This window comes from Magallana gigas, chromosome 5, assembly GCF_963853765.1.
Source record: "Magallana gigas chromosome 5, xbMagGiga1.1, whole genome shotgun sequence".
NCBI lineage: Eukaryota > Metazoa > Mollusca > Bivalvia > Ostreida > Ostreidae > Magallana > Magallana gigas.
The window spans coordinates 51074029-51094230 of NC_088857.1; the positions used below are offsets into that span (position 1 = coordinate 51074029).

At 34.8% G+C, this 20202-nt stretch overlaps 2 protein-coding genes across 5 annotated transcripts; one reads left to right on the plus strand and one right to left on the minus strand.

Annotated features, from left to right (window-relative positions):
* Positions 1 to 28: 28 nt before the first annotated feature.
* Positions 29 to 11566, minus strand: LOC105325183 (tRNA N(3)-methylcytidine methyltransferase METTL2). Of its 3 annotated transcripts, none has more exons than XM_011424627.4 (11): positions 11453 to 11566; positions 10975 to 11224; positions 10452 to 10543; positions 9961 to 10157; positions 9486 to 9535; positions 9312 to 9372; positions 8695 to 8834; positions 8440 to 8546; positions 8199 to 8264; positions 2625 to 3325; positions 29 to 168 (listed from the first exon to the last, which is right to left on the minus strand). In XM_011424627.4, the coding sequence occupies exons 2-10, from the start codon at positions 11190 to 11192 to the stop codon at positions 3192 to 3194; spliced, it is 1065 nt and encodes a 354-aa protein (XP_011422929.3). In that variant the 5' UTR covers positions 11193 to 11224; positions 11453 to 11566; the 3' UTR covers positions 29 to 168; positions 2625 to 3191. The 3 variants fall into 3 exon arrangements, with proteins under 3 accessions (XP_011422929.3, XP_034302066.2, XP_034302070.2); XM_034446175.2 differs by having other exon boundaries at positions 11402 to 11523; XM_034446179.2 differs by lacking the exon at positions 11453 to 11566 and adding an exon at positions 11369 to 11450.
* On the plus strand, positions 11557 to 20168 carry LOC105325182 (solute carrier family 40 member 1). Of its 2 annotated transcripts, none has more exons than XM_011424626.4 (9): positions 11557 to 11624; positions 13013 to 13074; positions 13278 to 13437; positions 13736 to 13857; positions 14120 to 14243; positions 14645 to 14866; positions 15364 to 15720; positions 15909 to 16370; positions 16792 to 20168. In XM_011424626.4, exons 1-9 carry the CDS (start codon positions 11606 to 11608, stop codon positions 17121 to 17123), a joined length of 1860 nt encoding a protein of 619 aa, XP_011422928.3. In that variant the 5' UTR covers positions 11557 to 11605; the 3' UTR covers positions 17124 to 20168. The 2 variants fall into 2 exon arrangements, with proteins under 2 accessions (XP_011422928.3, XP_065942321.1); XM_066086249.1 differs by lacking the exon at positions 11557 to 11624 and adding an exon at positions 12438 to 12821.
* Positions 20169 to 20202: the final 34 nt, after the last annotated feature.

Here is a 20202-nt window from a genome sequence, read left to right on the forward strand (position 1 = left end):
TGACATGCCGAGGTAAATCACCTTTCTCTTTTGCTTGAACACATAGATCCCTGACGTTTTGTATGGGACTCCGCCATCCGTCGGTTTTGATAACGCAGTATCAATGGGAACATTTCTTTTCACTAGTACTCGACATTTTGTGTAAATCTTCCAGTTTTTATACGAATTCTACAAAACAAAAATACAGAATACATTTTAAATATATTTATTCCACCCTGTTATATTCCATTCAATATGCGAACTATATCTAATGATGTGCTGAATAAGTGTAAATGCCTTTAGGGAACTGTAGAAGATTCGTGTCCATCTCAACATTAGACACTGTTGAACATAAAATTGAAATTGAAAGTAGATGTGAATCCCGATCCCGATCTTATGTTTGTATCAAACACCAATATTATCTTTTCTACTCAAAATAAGTTTTTTTTTAAAGTAACTTAAGATTAGGCACATGCGCTCCAAAATGTATTTTTTATAGTAGAAATTCCTTTAATTTGTCAATAATGAATCGTATTTTTAAAGTATAATTACAGATGGAAAATTAGTATACAGATAAAACATTCTTATAAGTATGGTACGATATTGTGGTCTTTAAAGTAATGAACATGTACATATTTTTTCATAGGTATTAAGTAATGGTTTTACATTTTCCTATTTTGTTTAACGTGTTGTGCGTGGTTAGCTATCTGCCTGCACCAGGCAGAACATACTATAAAATAATTAAAGTCGACGTAATAGTCCGACAAAACAACTAATGCAGCTAATGATATGGTAGGAATCTAGTAAGTTGTAAGAACTTAATTGTGTGCGATTATAATCACATGTACTTAAAATGTTCAGTTTAAATATAAATTATCACAATAATATTTTATAATCCCCCAATTTTGAAGAAAAATGTTTTTTCGATGCTTCGATCATGCCTTTTTTAATACAAAGCGTCAAATATCCTTCACCCGGTTAAAGAATTACTTTTTATATCAAGTCTATTAAAGACACTTAAAGGGGCATAGTCACGATTTTGGTCAAATTCTATTTTTATGTTTTTATTATTTACAATGCTTTAGAAATGGATTTCTTATGATCAAATTAAATTTGAGAGTCATTCGTAGAGTTTAAAGCAAGATACAGGGCTCACAATTCTTTGTCATGTAAACAAGGCTCGTGCCCTGTTTTTGTTTACATGGGTTCAATATACCAGTAAAAAATATTTTTTCTAGCTTATTTGTCTATCTTTTTATTTATTTTAAGCATAGATAAACAGTTTCTTACGTTTAACACATTCGTTTTAGGTTTAAAACTGAAATTTTTTCTTCAACGTTCATAATGTAACAAACGCTTTCTTTACATAGCGAAGAATTTCACTCTCTGTAACTCGCTGATATATAACTCAACAAATGACACTCAAATTTCGGTTGCCTATTTAAAATGCCTTTCTGAAGCATTGTAAATATTAAAATCGGAAAAATAATTTATGACCAAAATCGTGACCATGTCCCTTTAACATGGAACATGGGGGGGGGGGGGGGGGGGTGGAGGGGGGAGGACTGGCCCCTCTACTATTTGGGGGAATAAATCTATCCTTTTTTTTCAATCAATAAACTGACTCTTCAACTTTTTTGAGCGTTGAAGGTTAATTAGTATTGACTATAAGAGAATCAGACCCCCCTTTATATATTTGATAAAGATATTTTGCTTGTACGAATATTTTGGGGTAGGTCAGGCCCTCCACATTGAAAAACAATGCTAGTGCCTGTTGTTTGTTGTGTTATTGAACCTTAAAAGTAAGAGCTTCTAAATCAACTATTAGTCAGAATATCTCAATGTAGATGGACCCCTTGATAGATCCGAACGTGCAAAAGAATGCGCGTGTCGCCGATCGGATGGTCAATAACCCCCGTTTGAATAATGAGTCGCGACCGATAATAGATGACCACGATAATTCAATGCCTCGCCTCACAGATAATCAGTATTAATTAATAATTAAAGAACGACCACCAGATTTGTCAATGCAGTATTGTCTTTGGGTATGATTCCAGATCATGACAAATTACATGAAACAAAACACGGCTTCATGTCGCTGGTCCGTCTTCCACACTTGACAGATGAGTCAGGTAATATATATAAAGATTCCTCGAATAAAATTTTTAAAGAGCTAGACCTTAAATTATACACCGATTTCTCCTAAATTTAAGGTAAGATTTTTTGTTAAAAATCTCATTACATGTATTAAAACATGGACATCATTTGCTCGGCCTTTGTCCGATTCTGATGCAAGGGTGAGCTACTCGAACACCTTCAGTCTGAGAAAAATTATTAATAATATGATACGTGTACTTCTGTTGAATGACCCTTTTTTAATGCACCATATATAAGGAGAGAAGAAGTTTGACTGAAATTAATTAGCTTAAAACGGTATCTTTCTGTCAGCTATTTGAAGATGTTTATTTAATGATTTGCTCTTCTGATCGCGATCAGCCAACATGCCCCTATTTCACATCACCGAAACAATTCATTTTCTATACCAATTATTTTTCATAAAAAAAAAATAAAACGTCGTCCGTCTCATTCTAATATGTATCTCATTTCAGATGACGCTTCACACCCTCGGACTTGTTTTTGTTTACCTAGTTGCCATGGTTTCTGGGACCAGTCACAGAGGGCAGTGTATAAGTTACGGAGACTGCGCGGATTGCCACGCCCATTGTGTTTCCACGGGTTACGACTTCGGATACTGTCAACAAAGTACCGCCTGTTCTCCGCATACACCGTACCAATGTCTCTGTATGAAACTCCACGACTGATGTCTCATCAAAAACATCGTCCATTAATAAACTAATTGTTACTGTGACGTACCGACATTACGATGTGCATGTACCATTTATATTGATAGTAGTTACACTGGTGACCAAAACTCATAAAAGCTACGTGGTTTAGGCCTGGATAATATTTTGTAAAATGATGATAATGAATAAATCAATTTTGATGGATCATTCTAATCCCCATTTATGCTTTAACAATCTTAAATTTCCAATTGGTATTGTTTGCTGGTTGTTGAACTGTTTTGGCAATTCACAGTGCCAACGGACCTGCAGCTAGGGTGTGCATATTTACGTGGTTCGAATCCGAAAACACCAATTCGTTGCCTGGATCAATCCTTGTTTACAAACAACTCTTCAAAGCTTTTCTAACGTTTATTTCCTGTATTTACACTGTATCCAGACTCGATACATTTTGAGTTGTCTGCCCCTGTTTACTTGTAACCGTCTATCTATGTGATTTTGTTCCTCCGTTAGCCCGGCTTTTGTCAGCATATTCCTCAACTCCTCTGAAAATATTTAAGTGTAAAACAACAGATTATTCTCTCAAGTTTAGAATGATGGTATATTCTAAGCATTTAGTATTTTCCATAACACTATGCAGCATGAAATAATATTAGGCGGACATGTATTTTATTTAGCCAGTTTCACCGCACAAATGTTGGATACTACAGGTTATATACCTGTGTCAGATTAAACAGATTTTTCTATACATGCATCAAGTTACATCAATTTTACTGTGCAATTGTCAAAATAGACTGGTTATACCGTACAGTTGTCAGAATAGACTGGTTTTACTGTGCAGTTGTCAGAATAGACTTGTTATATTGTGCAGTTGTCAGAATAGACTTGTTATATTGTGCAGTTGTCAGAATAGACTGGTTATACTGTGCAGTTGTCAGAATAGACTGGTTTCACTGTGCAGTTGTCAGAATAGACTTGTTATATTGTGCAATTGTCGGAATAGACTGGTTATACTGTGCAGTTGTCAGAATAGACTGGTTTTACTTTGCAGTTGTCAGAACTGACTGGTTATACAGTACAGTTGTCAGAATAAACTGGTTATATTGTGCAGTTATTATATTAAACAGGTTATACTGTTCATGTGGTAGATTAAACACATTTTACTGTACAGATATTAGTTTTACTGTACATGTTTCAGATAAAACAGGTTTTACATTTGTTACATTAGACATATTTTGCTGTACATGTGTCAGATAAAACAGATTTTACTGAAAAGATGTCAGATTACAATGGCCGATAGTGACTGTCACTTTACATAGATGTTTTGTGCATACAGCATTTTCACTAAAACTTACCCCTGTGCAATTTGTACACTTTTACTTTAAAGTGTAATGTGTCAGTTAGATTTCAGTGAAATGTTGTACACGCTACACACAAAACGTTAGTGTAGAGAGGCGGCCACTATCGGCCATTGTATTTTACAGTACATTTGTTACATTGGACATGTTTTACTGTCAATATGTCAAATTAGACAGGATTTTTCACTGAACATGTTTTAGATTAGACAGGTTTTACTGTAAAGATGTCAGATTAGACAGGATTTTTCACTGAACATGTTTTAGATTAGACAGGTTTCTCTGTGTAATGTCAGAAAAGACAAGCTTTAATTACCAGTTGTCAGAAAAGACAGGTTTGACTGTACAGTTGTCAGATAAGACAGGTTTTAATGTTCAACCATCAAATAAGACAGATTTGACTGTTCAGTTGTCAGATAAGACAGGTTTTAATGTACAACCATCAGATAAGACAGATTTGACTGTACAGTTGTCAGAAAAGACAGGTTTTAATGTACAACCATCAAATAAGACAGATTTGACTGTACAGTTGTCAGATAAGACATGTTATAATGTACAACCATCAGATAAGACAGGTTTGACTGTACAGTTGTCAGATAAGACAGGTTTTAATGTACAACCATCAGATAAGACAGATTTGACTGTACAGTTGTCAGATAAGACATGTTATAATGTACAACCATCAGATAAAACAGATTTCACTGTACAGTTGTCAGATAAGACAGGTTATAATGAACAACCATCAGATAAGACAGATTTGACTGTACAGTTGTCAGATAAGACAGGTTATAATGTTCAACCATCAGATAAGACAGGTTTGACTGTACAGTTGTCAGATAAGACAGGTTTTAATGTACAACCACCAGATAAAACAAATTTTACTGTACAGTTGTCAGATAAGACAGGTTTTAATGTACAACCATCAGATAAGACAGATTTGACTGTACAGTTGTCAGAAAAGACAGGTTTTAATGTACAACCATCAGATAAGACAGAATTGACTGTACAATTGTCAGATAAGACAGGTTATAATGTAAAACCATCAGATAAGACAGGTTTGACTGTACAGTTGTCAGATAAGACAGGTTTTAATGTACATGTACAACCATCAGATAAGACAGGTTCGACTGTACAGTTGTCAGATAAGACAGGTTTTACAGCATGTTTTTTAAAAAGGATTTGGCAAACATAGTATAACATTATGCAACTTTTACTGTATAGCTGTGCAATTGTCATACACATCCATGTTCACTTAGGAGTTTTGGGACAGAATTTACTGTGATGTTTCAGACTTTCTTTAATCCAAAGACATGGTTTTGCTGCACAAGTGTGAGATAAGATATTTCTCATAATAAATAGTAATCTTTAGCTAATACAGGTTTTATTGTACAGCTGTCAAATTATCATAATGTCTCAAATTTGGCATTCCACTTTCAGCATAACACTTGTCTCATAAGACAGGATTAACAGTATTATGTCAGATAAGACAGATTTACAGTGCAGCAGTAAGATTGGTCGGGATTAAGTGTTATATGCCAGATAAGACAGAGTTTACTGTACCAAAGTCAGACTAGACAGATTTTACTGTGCAACTAAAAGATTAGACAGGTTTTAACGTGCAATTGTTATATTCAACAAGTTTAACTTTCACTGTACAAATGTTGGTCTAGACAGATTTTTCAAAATATAGGATGGATAAAACACTTTTTACTGCAAATATGTTGGATAAGACAGAATTTAGAGTACATATGTTTGATCCAACATTTTTTAGTGAACAAGAGTAAGACAAGATGCTTTAACTGTATATATGGTCACGGTCCAGTAGTCAGAAGGTTTCACGCCCTCTTTCAAAGGGAGATAATTAAGAATTGTTAAAAATTTGTGGGTGTCTTTAAAAAAATCTCAAAAACCAATTGGCCAGAAAAGCTTTAATTTGTATGGAAACATCCTCAGGTAGTGTAGATTCAAAGTTCAAATAATGATTATTACGGTACAGTGGGGCCATCACAGGGGGTCGAATATTTACATTGGAATTTATAGAGAAAAATCTTTTAAAATCTTCTCAAAAACCAATTGGCCAGAAAAGCTGAAACTTGTGTGGAAGCATCTTCAAGTAGTATAGATTCTAGTTTGTTTAAATCATGATAATTGGGGGTATGATAGGGCCACCACAGGGGGTCAAATTTTTACATAGGAATATATACATGTAAGAGATAAATCTTTAAAAATCTTCTCAAAAACCAATCGGCCAGAAAAGGTGAACTTGTCTGGAAGAATCCTCAGGTAGTGTAGATTCTAGTTTGTTCAAATCATGATCCCCGGAGGTTGGGTAGGGCCACCATGGGGGGTCGGATTTTTACTCAGGAATGTAAAGAGAAATATCTTCTTTTCGAAATTTAGTTAAGCAGAATAGCTTTTACTTGAATGGAAGCATAATCAGGTAGTTTAATAGATGTAGAAAAAATCTTTAAATTTCAAATAAAAAAGGATGAGATTATATGGAGGGGGTGGTTGAAATTTTACATAGGAAATAATTATGATCATTCTCATGTAAAAATATATAGTATTTACTATTACCAATGTGCAAGGCTGCAAGCATATTGACATTTGTTGATTTTCAGTTGTTTAGACTATGGCCCTAGATCTATAATAAGGGGATGAAAGTTTGATGTAGGTTTATATTTATATGAACATTTATATGAACAACTGTTTAAGATCTTTTTGAGAATGGCAATGCTCAATATGTGATATAACTATGAAATCATCTAGTTACAAAAGGGGCTCAACATATGAACATCTGTAGAAAAAATTGAAATTTTTTAAATACAGGATCTATTATACTCATTCATTGTCCTGATATTATTTTTAGTGTTGCTGAAGTGTAGGTGAGTGATGTGGCCCATGGGCCTCTTGTTATATCTAGAATGATAAAGTATACAACCTCCTATCCCTTCTTTTGCGAGAGATATTAAATAAACATTCAAACCAAGTGGGAGACACAAACTCATGAATAAGTCTATTAGATTTTGTTTCAATATGATTTCATTTTGCACTTGATGGCATTTTAAAATGGCATGTAAAACTTCCATCAGAAAACTTTGTTTGATATTTCTATTCAAAATTATTACTCGATTAAACATTATTTTTATTTTACAAGTTGACAAGGTTTTTTTTTTTTTAGAAAAAAGGTCATACTCAATAAAATATCCCAAGAGATGTAATTTTTATACATTTTTTATTGTAACTTTTCAACACAGCTGTATCTTTCATAAAAAAAATTGACATCCTTACAAATAGACCATACTCAATAAAATATCGTTCTAATTCTGAAATATTTTATTTTTAAACATTTCTATTGTAACTTTCCAACACATCTGTTTATATCATAAAAACTTTATGAGCTTACAACTAGATCATAAAATAAATGTAGAAAAGTTTCTAATTTTCTGTTGATAGAGAGAGAGACAGAGAGAGAGAGAGGGTGGGGAAGTGAGATAACTTTGTTAATCCTATAAAACAGGAAATGCTTTTTCGATGACTACATCTTTGTTATCTGAGAATTACATCACTCTCCTTCTTTAATACACACAGTTACATACAAAAAAATAAAAATACAGATCTATATAGAGATAATTTATATTATAGTACTCTCTTTTCCTAATATTTTGTTTTCTAAACCTCCAAGAACTTGTTAAGGTGAAAATGATCAATCCAATCTGATCCTTTTAGTTATTTTAATCTTCACAACATTTTCTACATCGAGTTTCAGACTAATGAACTTCGGACTAGTGGGCTTTCGGACTAATGAACCTTCGAACTACTAGAACTTCAATTTAATGAACCTTCTGGCTACTGGGCAGACCCCGTATATACCGTATATCAGATTAGACATGATGTATATAATATGTCAGATGAAAAACAGATTTTACAGTACAATGTCAAGTTGTCAGGTGATTTAAATTAAATGCTGCCAGTCAAGTCAAAATATTTATCAAGAATGAGAGTTGGACAAGATCAGTATTTATGTTACTATAGACTGAGATATATGTTGCATAAGAATTACCTTGAGTGAAAAAGTAAACTCTGGTACCATCTCCCCGTACATAAAAATTCTCTGATAAACAGTGACCTAAATAATAAAAATACAATCAATTTATGACCAACAGATGTAAAGACCTAATCATTTCAGAATTGGATTTAGAATAATTACAACAATGACAATCACTCTTTAGTTATACACATGTATATACCTGGAATTGAATAAATTTTTTTACACACATTAGTTTCTTTAGATTAACTGATACCTTTTTTAAATCGTAACTGTGCTAAGTCATATCTTCCGTAGTCTCTGAAGAGAATTTTGCCCCCTGGCTTTAGAAGCTGTGCCAGGCGATTCAGTACATACTGCATTCTATAAATAGATAAGTTGAACATATATGACTTCCAGCTGATACACATTAAAAATTTTCATGAATTCACAAAAATCTGCGAAAATTCAGTGAATATACAAAGTGGGAGACATTACCGGTATATCTTTGAGTTTACACACAACAACTCACTTTTCTGGACTGATGGCTGACAGCACAAAGATGAGGATGATGATATCCAGTGATTGGTCAGGGACAGGAATCTCCGCCTTATCATCTGTGACATCACACACAAAGGCGTGGCAGGTGTCTGGGTTATAATCTGGGTGCTCCTATAAGATACGATTATACCATAGAGTGTATCAATAATATCTTTCTATAAGGCAGTGAAATGAGTGAATGGTTGATGCAGTTTCTTACTACAAATCCCCTCAAACGCAATACCAGCCACATTGTCCTATTAATAAAAATGTGAACAACAAAGTGTTAGTGAGATTTTCAAAAAAAAATGTTTAAAGTTTCAAATGACAATAGATAATATATCATGAGAGTGGAAATGACACAATCGACATCTGTATGAAGAGAATACAATACACTACTAGTATATGCACACAACAAAGAAATATTCCTGTTCATTGCAAGGAATTACAGAATTGATCAGACCCAACCTAACAGTGAGTAAACCCCAACTAAACCCTGGGTTTATTCCAGATTTACTACGGGTTTATTAGAGTGAACCCAGAGTACTCTGGTGTTAGAATGGGTCTTATCAGTACTGGATGTGTGTATCATTTCATTCAAAAGATCACCTTGACAAGTTGAACTGCAGTGGAGGAAAAATCACAGCAGTACACCATTAGCTCTGGATCACTGAAAGTGTATACTGAGAACATTAAACATTCTGTACATTTCGATTCATAATAACAAAAAAAAAATGGCATATATATTACTTTGTAAATGTGCATTGCATGTCATTTTCTTACTTGTTTGTTTGCAGGATAGGAAAAACTGTATTGCCAACCCCACACCCCACCTGAAATCATGACATGATACATGAATATTTTTCATAAATCATACATGGGTATATGTACCTTTGTTAAGTACAAGACCAGAATAGATTCTTACCTCAGACTGGGGTGCCATTTACATTGTGGAGTAAAATTATTGTTAATACCAGTAAATGAAATGATTATCATTAAGTGATATTTTTGAGTGTTTCATTCAATTTCATAAGCATATACCGTAAATGCTCATGTTCTTGATAATGATTTGACAAAAACTACAAACATGCATTTTGAACAATTTATTTCATAAAAAAATAAATGTTGAATGTTTAGATTGGTTTCCTTTTAGTAAGTTGAATTAAGAAAATCAGAAAATGAGATCTTGAATAAACTGAGATGGCTTTATAACAAATTGATATTGTACTGCATTTCTTAAACTGACGTAGTATTTAACCTCTAAGATCCTCCTTTTGGCTCCCTGTCCTGGAAATGCTGGGCTATCTACCACACTCTTTACATCTTCATTTGGCTTTCCATCAGGACCAAGTTCTGGGAATTCAGTAAAGAGCCAGTGCCTGTCTTTAAAGAACCGGTTCTGGTGAATCTGGTAAAACTTGTTCCAATATTCATCAGCTAATTCCTCATACTCCTCTAAAAGTAACAAATCACAATCTATACACACCTATAAGTACATGAAAATTATAAACCCTTCAATCAGTTCTTTAATACCATTGCCCTTTTCAGATAAACAAGGCCAGTCTAAATTGGCATGCGAAACACCAAGTTCAAATTTTTTTTAATACCCACTGCAGAACAATCAATTAGTTAATAGTATGTTATAGATGCAGAGTTGAGATCAAAACAAAAAATATCTTTTGGGGTAATTAATTTTCTGCAGTAGAATTGTCCTTCACATAAAAGAGTTCGTATGGACAGGTTTTGTACCTTGTTTTTCAGTGGACAGTGCTGAATTCAGCTGCTCTTGTGTTTTCTTTCTGGCAGTCATCTCTTGTTCCTCATCCCACTCTACATTATCCCTTCAAGAATTACATTGGCAAAAAGATTTTACCTGAGAATTTTCTGCTACACATATTATTGTCATTTTTAATATGTTTTTCAAATACTTCAAATAATTTAAATTGAAAAAATTGCAAGTTATAAACATATGTACAGTAAAATGCTTATAGCAAAGCATCAAGGGCAAACAATTTTGATTTATCATGTTATTTTGCTATGTAATTATTTATATCATGGATGTGCAAAACGATTACAATTCATTTCAAGATTAGGGGGGAATGAAATAGACTTCACTGCATTATATAGTAGAACTTCATTTTATAAGTATGTTCCCTGTAACCATGTTTTACTCTCCTTAAGTTGTCTTGTACATTCAAGTGAACCTTGATGTATTTGCACAGCTATATTAAATTTTCGCTATCATTCGAATTAAAATAATTCAGCAAAATACCATGCGTTGTGCTGGAACACATCCTCTGGATTTGTCAGGAACCGTCCCCCAAACTGTGGTCTCTTTACCTCTCCCTCCTCTGGTTTGGGACTCTCCCTCTCTGTGTCAAAAGTCTGAGACTCGGCCATTGCCAGGGTCACACCTATGTATCGAGTGAACACTGTTTGAACGCAGTGGTAAAACCTGGTTATAAAGTTTCTGGCGTTCCTTGTTAGCATAACCAGATACAGTATCCATAATCGCCAAGTTTCTGTAAAAAAAAAAAACCAACAACATAAATAGAACCTGGTAAGTACAGTATTCATTAGTTTAACTAATGATATTGTTGTAAAGCATCATTTGTAAATATTTGCACAGTGAGAAGACTTCTTACATAAAACTATTAATTATATACTTATTCATTGTTCCGTCGTGATAAAATGATTACTATATTGATGTCCACAGTGATCCATTTTACCAAATAAGAAATATACAATACCATTTTTGCCATGCTTAGAAAACAAATCAGTGTTAAATTGAGACTTTAACTTCTCAAATTGTTTTTACCTTGAATATAAACGTTCTTGCGACGAGTAGCGTTAAAACTAAAATCGTTATACTCTACAATCCCGGATTGAACGACAACCACCAAATGTCAACAAAAACAAAAAGTGAGACCAAATGTTACGTAGTGTATAGATAAGTGTTTAAACCCCATAAGTCTGCATAAGACAGATAAAAGAGAGGTTTTGGAGACTTGTCAAATTGATAGACCCATATAATACAAAATACCAATGTGCTGCGTTTGCATGTGAACGTACCATGTGTACGTACGTGTCAGTGTTTACATATACAATGTTATACATGACAGTGCATACATTATAACAGACAAGTAAAATACCTATACGATAATACTATTACAAAGTTTTTTATCATGAGAAAATAAGCAAATAAAGGGGGGAAATGATTGGTTAATTGCCTAAATTCAATTGCTTGCAGTCACTAAGCAAGGTCATAAAACTAGATACACATAATTTCAAGTACTTTCAACTGTTTACTTCGTTTGAATTACTATCCGTGAATTTAAGTTCTGAATTATATCACAAGAAAAAATTATGCTTTGACACACATTTCCCATAAGGATCCTACTATTTACTAAATGTTTGCATGATCACGGCCGTGTAGAATGAGAATCATGTGTGACAAAATACATATAAATTTATATGGGTTAATGTTAAAAGGATACTTATCTGCGTCACATGCATATGTATAAATATAAATTTTTCTGACAGTTTTATTATTATACAACCTTTGACAACAAATGATCTAGGTTAGCTTTATGTAAATGCCTCATATTTGGCTGCCTTTTCTAGCTATTTTCCAGCTTTCTAGCCATTAATATTCCAGTAGTATAAAAATAAAAACCTTTGTAGTGTATCAGTCTCAGCTTATGGGATTTTGCAGAATAGAATATGTGTACTGTTTACTTTAGATTTCATAACCCCCATAACCTGTACTACAATGCCACAAGATTGGTTGTAAATTACAGCTAGCAAGCATTTTATATAAATCGTACCTTTGGTGAACCTCACCTGTGAGTATTTTATCTGAATATCAAAAAAGCAGGGTGTGAGGCCCAGTGATGAAATCTATTTCAACCCTGAGTTGGTTACCATGCTGCAGTCCTTAAAGAAAACCATCTCTATGCTTATGTTGGCTAATGTGTCAGAGATTCGTTAAAATGAGAAATTCAAAGTATAAGATTGACAAATTAACAAAGGGAGAAACTAATCCAGCATTTGTTCTGGATTCTGACCAAGCACCCTCAGATCAGAAAGAGTCGACAAAACAAACTGTCAATGCAGCTGGTAACAGCTACTGAAATATAAAATCTGTTGTTGTTTATCGTCTTTTATGTTAACTTTTTGAAATCTTGTGATCTGTAAGGTAACTATGATATATTTCTTATATGGATTAAGTTGAACACTCATTAAAGTAAGGTAAGTTGCAGTTTTTATTTTCAGAGGGTTTAACATAAAATGTTTTTGATTCCTTACAGAATTCCAGATTGAAAGGAAAACAAAGATATATGTATTCATCAGCCATTTTATGTCAGCATGGGTAAGTCCACTCTGCTCTCTCTCTTTAATCTCATTCTCTGTAATTCTCCCTGAGACTCTTTTCATGCAGCAAAGTACAATCTATTTTTCTCTCTCTCTCTCTCTCTCTCTCTCTCTCTCTCTCTCTCTCACACACACACACACAAGCAATTTTGGTGCCAGGAGTCTATGTCTGTGAAAGCTTTATTTCCTCCTGTTTGACAGGGGGACCGTATGTGGTCCTTTGGGGTGGGGCTGTTCCTCATCAGCCTGTCCCCTGACTCCCTCCAGCTGCCGGCGGTGTATGGATTCTCTTCGGGAGGGGCCACACTACTGTTTGCTGGACTTATTGGATATTGGGTAGATAATACACCCCGACTAACAGGTAACGTAAGAAAATGTATTCAGACTGTTGCCATGGTATTTCACTTCGATTCTATTTTTCTCATCAACTTGTCTTGAATTTATGACCTTTCAGTGACTATAATAATTATCACTCTTCATTGTGAATATTTGTATCCATTGTAAAATGTAAAAGAATGTTATACAAAGCATTTAAGCATTAACTGAGATTTAAAAAGAATAGGAAAGTAAATAAATTCACAAGTTACAAATTAACTATTGCTATATTATTAATAGAATAATTATACTGTTCTAAATTCCATAATTTTGGTTTCTTTCAGCCGCCAGGGTTTCCTTAGTGATTCAGAATCTTTTGGTCGTACTGTGTGCTGCAGTTGTCTTCTGTGTTTTCTTCTTTGGATTTGATAAAGAGAGTCCTTCTGTCTCTGTCCTGATGGTAGAGGTAAGGAAAAAACAACCACTTAAAACTTGTCAATCTTCAAATACATGTATTATACTGTAAGAATTAAAATGCAAGCCAAACTATTCCATTTCTATACAGAATATTGTAAAAAGATTTTATATTAATATAATTTTCTATGAATATGATTTGAATGAGTATTATATTAAGAGAATATATTTTCTGAATAGGAAGAATGAAATGCATAGGAAAGTATATTTTGTCATCATATTAAGAAGAATTTACTGGGCTTTGTTTTCTGTAGGGGAGCCGTGTTGTGATTATAGTGGTGTCCATTTTGGCCGACCTCTCCAGTATTGCCAGGAAGATTGCCATAGAGAAGGACTGGGTAGTGGAAATTTGTGGCAGAGATAAAGACATGCTAGCTAGTAAGAGGGGGAGAGAAAGCGAGCGAGAGAGAGAGAGAGAAAGAAAGAGAGAGAGAGATTAGTGAGAAAATCTGTGTCAGGGTTATGGACATACAAGTACTAGCCAATGAGAGAGAGAAATAAAGGGGACAGAGTGAGAGAAAAGGAGAGATATTGATACTGGGTTGATGGTGAAAATATGTGACAGAGAAAAAATAAAAAACCATGCATGCAGAAAGAGAGAGACAGGAAAGACAAAGAAAGAGAGAGTGGGAGAAAGAGAGGAGAAAAAAGAGAGGAACGAGAGAAAAAGCTGAGTAATAAAAAATGTTCTTAACTCATCCTCAGTCATAGTAAATAAAACTGATAATATGATACAATTCAATATCTGACCCTATTAAGGTATTCAAATTCCTTTACAGCAATGACCTCTAAACTTCGAGCCATTGACCTCTGCACGCAGATCCTGGCCCCTATCCTGACTGGCCAGGTCATGACCTGGCTGGGCATTCAGTATGGTGCTGTGTTGATCGGTGCCTGGAACCTAGTCTCTGTGTTCGTGGAATATTACCTCATTCTGAAGGTCTACAATGAAGTCCCTGCTCTGAAAAACAAGATGTATAAGAAAAAAGCAGATCTTGTTGGTAAGAATTCCTTTTAAAAGTACATGTACAGTAAAGTACGAATTTAAAAAAACAGGTTATATTGAATTGACACTTACATCAAAGTTATTTTCATTCCCCATAACTTTATAACATGTTGTAAACTTGACAGATAAAACGAATTGCGCTTAATTATCATGAAGCAAACTTGCCATCCCTGGCACTTCATTGTATTTGTTTTTACATTCAACGTCTCCAACTAGATCACAATCGTAGTTTAATAAAATACTTTATACTGGGTTATTTTCACCCTGTGTTATTTTCGTCCTTCACTTGCAAACAGTTTCGCCCCATTAAAGTTCGCCCAGACAAAGGTGTGTTTAAATAGAGATAATTTGAGACATTAGAATTTGCTGTCTTAAATTCGCCCACGAACAACGAGAGAGTGAGGGGCAAAAATAAAACAGGGGCAACTATTTCCCTGTATACAGTAATCCCAAACCCTGTCATCTTAATTTTTTTAAACAATGTTTTTGAAGCCAAATCTACCCTACCCCCAGAGGAGGAAGAAGAAAGGGAGATAACTGCTCCTGAAAATGAGAACACTGTCCCAGAGAAGAGAGAAGAGAAGTCTGATCTGGCAGGGGAGGTCACTGTGGAAACTGACAAAGAAAACAAAGATCAGGACAAACCCAGCATTGCTCCAGAGCCTCTACAGACCGGTGAAGATAAGAAGGAGTTAAGTGGCTGCCATTGGTTTCTGAGTAAAGTCTTTTACAGCTTCATCACCCTCTACACAGGCTACAGGACATACTTCAAGTATGAGGTAGCCCTGGCCGGGCTAGGTCTCTCCTTCCTGTATATGACCGTGCTGGGGTTTGACAAGATCACCATAGGTAAGGGGTGTTTTTATCACTTACAAAGGATTCTTTCTACATTGATGATGAGACTGGAGAGAGAGAGAGAGAGAGAGAGAGAGAGAGAGAGAGAGAGTTGTTATTGCTTATTGGATAGTAAAATTTTGTATAAGTTTCTCAGTTTTATTTTGAGCACACATTTTATATGATTGTGTTGTTTGTTTCAGGTTATGCCTATTCCCAGGGACTCTCTGAGGCAGTACTTGGAGGCCTTCAGGCAGCAGGGGCCTTGCTAGGAATCATGGGAGCTATTTCCTATCCCAAGATCCGTCAGTGTGTAGGCCTTGAGAGGACCGGGCTGTTCGGTCTCGGAGCAGAGATTCTCTGTCTGTGTCTGTGTGTTGTCTCCGTGTGGATCCCCAACAGTCCGTTTGATCTGTTTGGGTCGTCCAAAACCCCGGTTCCTGAAACATCCAGTGCAATGTGTCAGAATAGTACATTCACGTACAACGCCAATGGAACATCAGTGACTTCAACAGTTTATGATGTCACAGAGGCTTTCATAAATGTTACCTTATCACCTGGACTAAATGTTACTCTCTGTAATGAAACAACATCTACTTCACCTGAAATAACTCCAGATATCTCAATATGGCTTTTAATGATTGGAATTATTTCTGCGAGATTTGGTAAGTCTTGTATGCAACTTGGTATGATTTTTGCCTTAAAAACAATTAACAGAGTAAAATTCATTCAGATTACCTTTGATCATGGCAATAAAAAATGATTTTGGTCCTTTTAATAACCCAAAAATACTTAATCTTCTACAAGTCATAAATAAAGAACCATAACAAAAGGAAAATTGGACAAAAATTAAATATATATAAAAAAAACCCATAAGTTTATGATACATGTACAGTGTATATGAAGACGTTTTGATTGATATCCTTATCAAAAGTACGGGGTATACTGATCTGATGAGCATGTTTCAGTGAATTACAGTTTAACATGACAGTCTTTTTTAAACTGTCAACAATTTACCATAGCTTGCAAAGAAAAATTGCTTTGGTAGCAATACAAACCCTCTCACTGGGTGTCCATCATTTTCAGGTCTGTGGGTGTCGGACCTGACCATCACCCAGCTGTTCCTACAGACGGTTGAGGAGACGGAGCGAGGCATCGTCAGCTCCATGCAGAACTCCATGAACAAGCTGATGGACATGCTCAAGTTTGTGATGGTCATTGTCGCCCCCTACCCCCACCAGTTCGGTCTCCTGGTCATCATCTCCTATGTCTTCATTTGCCTGGCCTGGGTGCTTTATGCCGTGTATTGTAGGAAAGTCCGTGGACATTTCTTTCATTTCGAGAAAGTGACTCGATGTGTAAATAACAATCAGGCAACTCAACAGCAGTCCAACACGGAGGCTGTTAATGCTGTTTGATGGCTTTGAAGCATTCTGCCAAAATCATCAGGGTAGTATAAATTAAAGATTTTCATGTTCATAAATCAAAATGAGTAACTGAATTGTTTGTTTTTTTCTTATTATACCAATATATATCTAAAAATTAATTTCATTCTCAAAGCTATTTTTTAAATCAATTTTTTACTACCGTATCTTGGTTAAAATTATTTTAGTATCTATAAATGAAACCAAATTCAAAAGCAGGATTTCACTGTTCATGCTGCAAGAACCTACATCTTATTTTCTAATTCTAGTTTCTATGAAAGAAAAAAAAACTTGTGTATCTTTCTTGACTTCACTGAGGACATTATCCAATTCTTGTATGGTGCGCAGCTTATCCATATTAAAATATAAAGATTGATTTTAAATTGATGCAAAATCAGACAGACAGATGTCAGCCTATCACTATTTTCCAATATTTAAAATCATCCATTGACATCTGATTTTATTGTTGCTGATGATTTTTATAAGAATATGTTTGAATATGATGTATATGTGCTGTGATACATGTATTTTCATTGTTTTATGTTATTTTGATCTTTAGGTAATGATCCATTCATTCTTAGATAGTGTTCTGATTGTACATGTACAGTAGTTAGTGAATGACACAAACACAAACATATAGGTCTGTAATAGACACAATTATTTACCCAGTATTTATATTGCCGATACAATAAGAAAATGTTTTTAGCTCACCTGAACTAAACTTTTCTTCTCAAGAACAATTTGGCCAGGAAAGCTGAAACTTATGTGGAAGCATCCTCAGGAAGGAAGGTGTAGATTCAAAATTGTGAAAATCATGATCCCTGGGGGTAGGGTTGAGCCACAAAGGGGGTCAAATTTTTACATTGGAATATACAGGGAAAATCTTTAAAAAAAACCCAAACAATTGACCAGAAAGTCTGAAACTTGGGTGGAAGCATCCTCATGTAGGGTAGATTCAAGTTTGTTCAAATTATGATCCTCAGTGGTAGGGTGGGGCCACAATGGGGGGACGATTTTTACATCTGGATATATAGAGAAAAATCATAAAAAATCCTCTTCTCAGAAACCTATCAGCCAGAAATGCTGTAACCTGTGGAGAAGCATCAAGATTCAAAGTCCAAATTATGATTCCTGTGGGAATGGTGGGACCAAAATAGTGGGAGGGGGTTCGAATATTTACATAGGAATATAAAAGGAAAAATCTTTTTTTAGAAACTGATCAGCCAGAAAAGCTGAAACTGGTGTGAAAGCATTCTTGGTTAGGGTAGATTCAAGTTTGATAAAATCATGATCCCTAGGGGTAGGATGGGGCCACAATGGGTAGGAGTCATATTTTTACATAAGAATATATAGGGAAAATCGTTAAAATTCATCTTTTAAAAACATAATTTTCGTTAAAAAGCTGCAATTTTAGTCAGTTCAGATAGTTTAGATTAAAATTTGTCAAAATTGTAATATTCATGCGTAGGGTTGGCCTAACTGCAATAATGTAGCCCTCTCCTGATTTTTTGTTTTTTGGGAGAAGGCTACAACTCTATAGGATCTCTGTAATGGTGCAAGTGCGGAAGTGATTCACTCCCGCAACGATTTTGGCTCATATCGTATATAAATGACAATAACATTTGCTTTTCTTACCTGAACTCAAACATTGTAATTGTGTTTGGAAAACATTACACACAAAAACTCAAATGTTATTATATATGGTTTTACTAATATGCAAGCATTTGACTTATTGTTGATTAATTAGGGCCCCACTCTGCGGGCGCCCTATAGTGACCAGTCTGTCCGTTTATCTGTCCATCCGTCTGTTCATACGAGATCTCTTGTCTGGAGCATATCTTCTCTCCCCTTGACCCAATCTGGCTCAAACTTCACTCAAAGAGTCCCTATAGTCAAAGGGTGTGCAGTGAATTTGAAGTTTGTAGGTCAAGGGTCAAGGTCATATTTGATCATGCAAAAATTCTATTTTTCAGAGCATATATATTCTCTCCCCTTGGCCCTATTGGGCTCATACTTCACATAAACAGAGCTATTGCGTAAAGGGTGTGCAGTGACCTTGAACCAAGTTTCAAGGTCAAATTTGAAGGTCAGAGCAGAATTATATGAAAAGTCTTTGTTCGGAGCATATCTTTTCTCCCTTTGGTCCAGTCTGACTCATACTTCACTTACAGAGTGCATACGATCAACTCTTAAGGGTGTGCAGTAACCTTTTAAAATGATGTTTGTAGGTCAAGTGTCAAGGTCGTATTGGATCATGCAAAATTCTTTTTTCAGAGCATACTCTTCACTTGGCCCTATTTGGCTCCTACTTCACATTAACAGAGCTTTTGGGTTAATGGTGTGCAGTGACTTTATAATTTGAACCAAGTCAATGTGAAGGTCATAGCAGATCTCTTTATGATCAGTTTTAGACCATAGATTATTTCCCATTTGCTTAATCTTGCTCAGGTTGAACAAAAATGCCTGTATGTAAGGGGAAATGAGATTGAAATAAAAGTTTATTGCCAGCTGGAAAATTTCTAAGTTATAGGGCAAGGTCAAAGAAAAATTCTCTGAAATGCTTTTCATCCTATTGACCATTATGTAAGTGGGGCCCTTTGAGATGGTCACCATCTCAATGTTGTCTAGTTAAAATTGTTTAGACCCCGGTCCCTAGACAATTCTTGGGCCTCACAAGGGGTTCAAAGTTTGATGTAGGTTTATAATCCATATATAAACAATTGTGTAAGATCTTTTCAAGAACTGCAATGATCAATATGTGATATGACCATCTTGTTACAAAGGGGATCAATGATAAACATAAGAATATGTTTAGGAGAATTTTTTATACAGGATCTATTATACAACATTGTTCAGATATTTTGTATATGAATCCATAAAGCTGATTTTATGTCTATTGTTGCTCAGGTGAGCAATGTGGCCCATGGGCCTCTTGTTATCAATCTTAAACTTTTAAGTTTATAATGAGTACTGGTAGTTGTTTTATAAATTCTTATATTTAATAATTTTACAGAAAATAAAATCAATAATTTTCCAGAATACTTTTTGTTATTGGTTTAAATATGCTACATTA

Bases quoted from the DNA above. Each gene is read 5' to 3' on its own strand.
- LOC105325183 (XM_034446175.2), bottom strand. From the start codon at position 11,426: ATGGATCACTGTGGACATCAATATA. The intron at 11,225-11,401 runs GTAATCATTTTA...TTTTTTTTACAG, and splicing joins TCACTGTGGACATCAATATA to AAACTTGGCGATTATGGATA. The intron at 8,265-8,439 runs GTATCAGTTAAT...TTTATTATTTAG, and splicing joins ACAGTTACGATTTAAAAAAG to GTCACTGTTTATCAGAGAAT.
- LOC105325182 (XM_066086249.1), top strand. From the start codon at position 12,674: ATGTGTCAGAGATTCGTTAAAATGAGAAATTCAAAGTATAAGATTGAC. The intron at 14,244-14,644 runs GTAAGAGGGGGA...ATTCCTTTACAG, and splicing joins AGATAAAGACATGCTAGCTA to CAATGACCTCTAAACTTCGA. The intron at 15,721-15,908 runs GTAAGGGGTGTT...TGTTTGTTTCAG, and splicing joins GTTTGACAAGATCACCATAG to GTTATGCCTATTCCCAGGGA.